Genomic DNA, 8,110 nt, shown 5'->3' with positions numbered 1-8,110 from the left:
CGGAGGGGCTCACAAACGCAACCGATCGCAACCGCAACGGGTCGCAAACGCAACGGGTCGCAAGCGCAATGGCTCGGAAGCGCGATGGGTCACAACCGCAACGGTTCGCAAGCGCAACGGCTCACAACCGCAACTGGTCACAAGCGCAACCGCGGGGAGCCGCCTGTTAGACGGCATCGACTGTAGACGAAGCCAGGAGTGGGAGCGAAGCGCACAGCGGGCCTCTGGATGGGAAATCAACCGAGCCTTTGGTCGCTGTGCACTTCTTGCGTAGAATGCGGTACATCTCAGACACTTTTAAACGTTCTGACACCCGCACTGCACCCGCGTTGGCGCGGCAGAAATTACTTTTGTGGTAAATAAACAATTATAGATTTCTCTTTTGCAAAACCAATATCTGTGGCTGTTTAAAAGTACTTATATTTATTCCATTAGGGTTCTATCCTTTAATTGTATAACCCTACGTTTTACTTTATATCATAAGGTGAACAGTGGGTTGGCTTTGAAGCTCAGTGTTCACTAGTCAGTGCAAAGAATGAGTTAATGTGTGAACTAATACTGTGATGTATTTTTAAAAAATGTGTCAGGTGTGTGTGTGTGTGTAGTGTAGTGCGACGCGTCCTACGAACAAAGTTCGATCTCCCGGCGCGCCGTTCAACGCTGTCCGATCTCCTTTTCAGCTTTTATCTGCACCGTAGGCTTCAAGCCGTGATATCTTCGTTGATAGTTCACTTAAAATGAAACTAATAAATTCTATGTGATCCTCAAAGATTACGCAACGCATTGGACCAATAATAATATGCTATGATCTTGACGAACATACGTACGAGGCGTTTAATCTTTCACCTCACTGCAAACCCCGAAAAGGAGATCGGACAGCGTTGAACGGCGCGCCCGGAGATCGAACTTTGTTGAACGGCGCGCCCGGAGATCGGACAGTGTTGAACGGCGCGCCGGGAGATCGAACTTTGTTCGTAGGACGCGTCGAGTGTGTTTGAGATTGTAAGATTCAAGTTGTGGTCGTCCCAGCATTACTCAAACTCTCGGCTATTGATTTGCTGAATTTCAGCCGTGTCAAAACGTTCAAAAGTGTCTGAGAGGTACCGCATCCTACACGAGAAGTGCACAGCGACCATAGACTAGGTTGATTTCCCTTCCAGAGGCCCGCTGTGCGCTTCGCTCCCACTCCTGGCTTCGGTTACAGTCGATGCTGTCTAACAGACGGCTCTCCGCGGTTGCGCTTGTGACCCGTTGCGCTTGTGAGCCGTTGCGCTTGCGATCCGTTGCGGTTGTGACCCGTTGCGCTTTCGAGCCATTGCGCTTGCGAGCCGTTGCGCTTGTGACCCGTTGCGGTTGCGATCGGTTGCGCTTGTGAGCTACGTCGCCGGACGGACACCCCCGGTACACTACACTCTCTAATCTCACCGCAGGGAGCGGGGCAGGGGGCAGGGCGCGGGGAGTTAACGGCGCCCGCGCCCGCGATCCACGCAGCGTAAGTAGCTCACGAGAAATACTTAGTTGAATATAGCTCATGCAGGTGTCGGGTAGTAACGTACCGTAACTGAAAAGAAAACGTTGTTTCCTGGGATCAACGTGCGACACCGGAAAAAGTAGAATTAAAACGTGTGCCAAGTTAAATTGGCCCGCCGGCAATGGTCTGCTGGTAGAATATGAAAAATTCACACTTCCTCAGCTCAGCCAGGTCAGCTCAGTAGGTAAACATGTTGTAAACATTGAGCGATGGCTGCTTTCAGCAGTGACGAACAGCGTTGTATCGAACAGCAAATATATGAGTTGAGCTCCGTGTGTCCAACGCCACCCGATAGAATTCGAAATGTGTATGAACTTGATCGATGTGATCAATGGATTAATGCTAATGGACTGTCAAAGGTAAAATTACTGCCAATTAGAGCACATGCAGGTGGTAAGGTTATGTTGTTTCTGGAGTGATGATCAAAATAAACATGTCCGTCCTAGGGAAAAGGACCACATTTTCGCTTCGTGATGAGGAATGTATGTTCGATGAAGATTTCTTAATTTTTGCTTATTTCCAACTCTGTTGTAGGTTTGCTTGCAGTTTCCTGATAACCTCTTATGTGATTCCCCTGATGTGTTACTCAGCCTTCGGAACTCATCGGGTGCACAATGCTTCATCTTAGGGGACACTTCTTATGGGAGGTAGATTTCTGTTTTGTTTACATAGCCACAGCCAGATTTGAGTTGTTGCACTTATGGCTCTAATAACACGCCATTTACATCTATTTATTTTTTTCAGTTGTTGTGTGGATGAAGTATCAGCTGAACATGTCCAAGCGGACGGAATAATTCACTTTGGGCATGCTTGCTTAAGCCTCACTATACGTCTTCCTGTCCTTTACATATTCCAATCAAAGCCGTTAGATGTTCAGAATTTAATGAATGCAATCAGTGCTAGGTTTGAGGACTGCAATTCCAGCCTCCTTGTCATTTATGATGTGGCTTATTCTCATAAAATTGGTAGGTAGAAACTGATTTTCATGCCATCAATTTTAGATCAACTTGTTAACTTTATTTTTTTTTATTATTAAATATTACAGCGGATGTTGATAAAGCCTTAACACTGAAATTTCCCAATGCTGTGTCTGCTCGTCCCACTTTGAGTAATTCTGCAAAAGAGCAGTATAATTGTCTTGGAAGTTCTTTCACTCTTCCAGATAAATCAATTTTAGAGAATTACAATGTCCTATATATTGGCCATGATGGAAGAACATTCACAAATTATCTCCTGGAACTAGCAGGTTATTGAAAATCATTACTTTTACTGTATTGGTGTTTCCTTATTTTAGTGATTACTTTCATTTACAGCTTGTAAATTATTTCGATATGATCCTGAGGAAACACAATCATGTGTACAACCTGCAGACGGAAAAATTAGCAAATTCCTGATGAAACGATTACATTTAGTTGAAAGGGTAAAGGATGCAAGAACACTTGGTATTTTAATTGGTACTCTTGGAGTGGAAGGGTATTTAGATGCTGTTGATCGAGTCAAACTGCTTGCCAAGAAAACTGGGAAAAAAACTTATATTTTTGCTGTTGGGCGTCCCAATATCCCCAAGCTGGCAAATTTTCCAGAGGTGTGTGTTGGTATCAATTTTATTTTTATACCTGGTCTGAGACTGTGTCATTCAATTCATTTTCTTATTGATCAGGTGGACGTTTTTGTACTTATTGCATGTCCTGAAAATTCTTTATTTGACTGGAAAGAATTTTATCAACCAGTTGTTTCTATATATGAAGTGGAATTAGCTTGCAACTCAGCCCGAGAGTGGTCATCAAAATATGTAATAGACTTCAGGCAACTTCTCTCAGGTAACAATTAAAAATTAGAATTCTTGGAAATTCTTGTTTTGATTCAAAACATTACATTTTCTTGTTTCATATAGGTGGAGGGGATCATGTGGAGCTATCCGATACCCCGGAGGACACTTTGGATGTGTCCTTGATAACTGGCAAAGTTCGCAACATCGATCTATCTTCTTCAGTAAATGATTCAGAAGAGCGGAGTGTAGCTGCCAGAGCAGACTTGGCAGTTTGTGTCAGTACTGGGAGCCAATTTCTATCAAACCGTAGTTGGCAGGGCCTTGAACAGAGTTTAGGCCAAACCCCTGTTGAACTGGCTTCGGTTGGAAGAATTGGTGTTGCAAGTAGTTACCAATCGGAGCCTTTGCAAAGAAAATTGGAGTAAAATTCTTGTCACTTTGTCTATTACAAACTTGCTGTTATTGAAAAGTGTTTTCATTGTAACCTGAGCTGTCCCAAAACATGTGACATGAAAAGTATTTTTTCTGGGTTGAGTGACAGCATGCCGTCTAAGAGTCACTGAGCAGCTTTACCACCAAACCTGCATCTCAGTAGAAAGGAAATGAATGGGGGAGTAAAAAGAGCTCCTCTGCTCTGCCTGCATGTCATGTGGTTTATTTTGGTGATACATTCAACAGGTTAAATTATTACCGAGTTTGAACAAATACACCTTTGACTCCAGTTTGTAATAAAATAGTTGAGGCAGAACACACAAAGAAAAAACAGTTCAAGAATAAAATATATAAAAATAATAATATTGTACAAGACTTTATCAGCTATTATGTACAAACAAAGGGAGGCAAAATACACTTAAGCTAGATGCTCTCCAGGAAGAAAACAAATATTTCAGGGTCCATCTGCTTAAAAACAGCAATGTTGAATAAAGACACGCAACAATACACATTTTTAGGACAAAGCAGCATATTTGTCTTGACAAGTCAAAAATTTGACAAACATAAAGAAACTTTAGTTGTAAAAAACATTCCTACTGTAAGTATTCATGAAGATAATTATCAGAGTCCTTAGGTTACAAATTCATTTCAGTCAATTCAATAAAAGTCCGCATACCTATTGAAGAAGATAGATTTACTGCCGGAACTTTGTTTATAGAAGATACCAACAATGTTAACAAGGACAACACTTTCAAATATTCTCAATTGGTAATGTCTAACAACTGTTTAATAATACAAATACTTTGATCCATAATAAAAACAAAATGCAGAAATCTAGCTCTGGTTGTTCAAAAATTTGTACAGAGAAAATAAAAAAAAAACACTAACTTAACAAATTACTTATACATTTCAGAATACAGGAGCAATGGCAAATTGTTTTACACTGAATGTCAAGTCAAGTTAAAAGCCATTTAGAAAATACTTTAGAGACTTTGTAATTTTATTAAAACATGATGGAGCGATATTAAGAGTCCAAATATAATTCTAAGAGGAAATATACTATTCATTGATTAGTCCAACTTTGATAAGTGACAAGTCTATCATTTTTCTTTGATATCGCTTTACAAATGCCGCTGCTGATTCAGATGCAGCAAATCGTATTATTGCTTTTTTGTTTTTTTTATCCAGGTTAATTTCCTGAACAAAGAGAGAGATAAATCAGGTAAATGTGAACACACAGATAGATACTAGTGTATCTAATGATTTTGTTGTTTCCCTCTTTTTAAATTGATGGTTTTTTATTATAACTTACCTGAACCTTCCCAATGCAATTGCACATCATCCTCAGCTGAGTTTCATTGGTACTATGTGCCAAATTCTCAACCAGCACCATTTTAGCAGATGAAGTTTCATTCATTGTACTATTAGGTAGTTGAACAGTTCTAGTCTAGAAATAAGATAAAAAAAAACAACAAGAAGTAATGAGAATTGCAGCAGCATTTTATTTTCATAATTTGAGTATATAGTTTTGATGGTCAAAGGAGATTTACCTCTGAAGGGTTAGGCTTAACGATCCTTTGTGGGCCCCCAGTTGTCTGTTGGCCTCCTCTCATGACTACAATACGACTTGAACCACTCCCTTGTGTTGTCGCCTCCTTATTACTTACCTGAAAAATACTAAAATATAGAAACCAGAAAAATACAACAACAAATTGTTGTCTATGTCAATCATTGATTGATTGACTTATCATGGGCATTAGCAAACTTACAGAAGCCTCAATAGATAAACTTTGTGGAATGCCTAAAGGAGGTTCAGTTGCAGAAGTGGGTCCAGAGGCATTAGTAATTTCTCTGCCTAGCCTGTTTTGCATACTTCTACCTCGACCTCCCCTTCCACCTCTTCCACGCTGGTTATTGAACCCTAATTGGTTAGAGTAATTGTTCAGGGACTGCTGAGATTGATTTACTGGAGCTTGTAATTGATTGGTTGGGACTGTTTTCCTTGGGGACTGATTCAGAATTGTAGAGATAGATTGAGTGGCAGAAACTATTTGTTTGCTAGAGCTCTCTCTTGAATCTGCAGGTAAATATTGAGTGCCTTAGTTTTAATAATCTTTCATTAAAAGGTATTTATAATTATAGAAGAACAATTGTACCATACCTGAAATTGATGGATCAGAGTCTTTTTGTTTTTCTATGGCAGCTTTTCTTCTTCTATCCTCCTTCTCACGGAGAAGTTTCTCTCGGAGCTTCTTTTGCTCTTCAATTTTTTTACGATACTCTCTAGTTTCCTCATCCTGGTTAAAACAAATTATGTGATTAACGAAAACCTGCTTTGAACAAATCACAATCTCGGTTCCTGAAGAATTCGCTTCATCCAGATTAGGTTGTAAGTGGCGAACATATCACGTTGAGTGCGGCGTGACCCACACCGTGGGTCCCAATAACAACATTGCCTACCCCCGCCACACTCAACGTGATATCAGCAGAAACTTCAAACACACACCTCGTTTAAGTCATCTTGTTGAGTTTCATTAGTTGTGGTTGTATCAGGCAGTGGGTCGATAGTAACTGGTAGCAGGTTACTGTGCCCCTTATAATAGAAATAGGTTAATTAGAGATTATATCTTACAATTATTCAGAGAACTTTTTTGGTATAAAGGAAAAAGTAGTACTTACTGCAGCCATGCGTGGTTCTATTCTTCCTTGTTTTTTTGGTACAGTACCCGGGCTATCACTCAGTGATCTTTTAGGAGGTGAATGTGTTTGATTAAGTCTTCTATTTCCTCCAGGTGTAGGGGTTTGTCCTCTAATACCTCCTCGTCCTAATGAGAATAAATATTGGTATAAAACTTCAAGGCTAGGTACAAAAATTTTTAGTTAACTGTATTACCAGTACCTGGTGGGTTATGAAACCGTTGGTGTTGTGGAATCTTTTCCTGCCTTTGAGGTAGAGATAATTGTTTTTGAGGTTGTTGATTAGTTTGTTGGTATCCTCTCTGAGCTTGTAAAGGACCCTAAATAGATAGACAACCAGATGTAGGAGAATATTGACATAGATTGTGTTAATCAATTTAAAGTTAATTATTTTAAAACACTCATCAAGATAAAAATTTGAAAGAAACTTATAAAAAGAAACAATGTAGAAAGTCCATAAAATGAAAAAAACGCGGGAAGGAAATAGAAGAGAGTTGATAAGCAGCAGGGCTCACCATCATATGTTGAGGCGGCCCTCCAAAATTTGATTGTTCAGGATACATTGAAAGTGAAGCTGTATCTGCTGGTTGGGTCTGGGGAGCTCTTAGATTGATATTCGAATTTTGGTTCCATTGCTGATGTTGATAGCCAACTTCACTCTGGTTCAATGTGCTGGGTAATTGACCAGGATATGACCCAGGTGGTACATGTGGTGGGGCGTTAAACTGTGTATTTTCTGTGGTTTGGTCCCAAACTGATATTCCTTAAAACATTGAAGATTAAAAATTAACATTAAAGATGTCAACAACTACTATGCAAAATGCAAGCAAAATGAACAACACTTTACCTTCATTCACTGCTTGTATATTCCCACGAAAATGAGGGTTAATGTGGATCTTATTTGATCTTAATGTTGGCTCTTCAGGTGGGATACGAATGATTGACGGTTCATTTGGAGTTTGCGTATTGTATACAACTCTTTGTATAGGAGGATACTGATCATTCTGGAAAAATAAAAAGGTTAGCAGAATGTGGAAATGGTACCATAATTACAAGATACATTACATTTGTTATGCTGGAGGATTTTTCCTCTCATGGATATGCAGCATGCCATGACAACTAGCGATGATAGAATAAGGTTCTTACCTGAAGAGGTGCTGATCTGCCGGAAGGTAAACTTCCCTCCATAACATGAAGATTTGGGATATTTTGACCCATATTGGCAACAAATCCTGGAGCTATTTGACTGATGTTTGGATTGATTGATCCCACACCAGTGCTTGTTGGTTGGCCAATACTAGACCACATCATGGGGGCAGCAAAGTTCTGCGATATGTTGGGAGTCATATTCGAATTTGGTCCAGGTCTCACATGAGACGGAAAATTTTGAACTATATTAGGGCCCAAGTTGTGGGTCACATGATGTCCCATGTTGGGAGCTGTATTGGTTTCTTGATAAGCTCTGAAGTTTTGCCCACTTTGAGCAATACTGGGCCCTGGTCCATTGGTGTGTCCCATGTGGGGTCCTTGTCCAGGTCCCATATTGGGTCCTTGTCCCATGTGGGGTACTTGTCCCATGTGGGGTCCTTGTCCCATGTGGGGTCCTTGCCCCATGTGAGATCCTGGCCCCATGTGAGATCCTGGCCCCATGTGGGGTCCCGGCCCCATTTGGGATCCTT

At 40.5% G+C, this 8,110-nt stretch overlaps 2 protein-coding genes across 3 annotated transcripts; one reads left to right on the top strand and one right to left on the bottom strand.

The window, feature by feature from the left end:
* The first annotated feature begins 1,708 nt into the window (after positions 1-1,708).
* On the top strand, positions 1,709-3,771 carry LOC113208019 (2-(3-amino-3-carboxypropyl)histidine synthase subunit 2). Of its 2 annotated transcripts, none has more exons than XM_026424850.2 (7): positions 1,709-1,890; positions 2,066-2,178; positions 2,276-2,496; positions 2,577-2,777; positions 2,845-3,116; positions 3,192-3,351; positions 3,426-3,771. In XM_026424850.2, exons 1-7 carry the CDS (start codon positions 1,741-1,743, stop codon positions 3,725-3,727), a joined length of 1,419 nt encoding a protein of 472 aa, XP_026280635.1. In that variant the 5' UTR covers positions 1,709-1,740; the 3' UTR covers positions 3,728-3,771. The 2 variants fall into 2 exon arrangements, with proteins under 2 accessions (XP_026280635.1, XP_052122176.1); XM_052266216.1 differs by lacking the exon at positions 1,709-1,890 and adding an exon at positions 1,901-1,924.
* Positions 3,772-3,935: 164 nt separating this feature from the next.
* Positions 3,936-8,104, bottom strand: LOC113208018 (RNA-binding protein 33). The gene is made up of 11 exons (XM_052266215.1): positions 7,578-8,104; positions 7,279-7,435; positions 6,947-7,194; positions 6,634-6,751; positions 6,414-6,559; positions 6,241-6,327; positions 5,896-6,031; positions 5,504-5,811; positions 5,285-5,401; positions 5,047-5,181; positions 3,936-4,931 (listed from the first exon to the last, which is right to left on the bottom strand). Exons 1-11 carry the CDS (start codon positions 8,097-8,099, stop codon positions 4,794-4,796), a joined length of 2,112 nt encoding a protein of 703 aa, XP_052122175.1. The 5' UTR covers positions 8,100-8,104; the 3' UTR covers positions 3,936-4,793.
* Positions 8,105-8,110: the final 6 nt, after the last annotated feature.

The sequence above is a fragment of the Frankliniella occidentalis genome, unplaced genomic scaffold, assembly GCF_000697945.3.
Source record: "Frankliniella occidentalis isolate FOCC.00 unplaced genomic scaffold, Focc_3.1 Scaffold36, whole genome shotgun sequence".
NCBI classification, from domain to species: Eukaryota; Metazoa; Arthropoda; class Insecta; order Thysanoptera; family Thripidae; genus Frankliniella; species Frankliniella occidentalis.
Note: the sequence above shows the minus strand (reverse complement) of the source record. Positions and strands in the feature narration are given on the sequence as shown.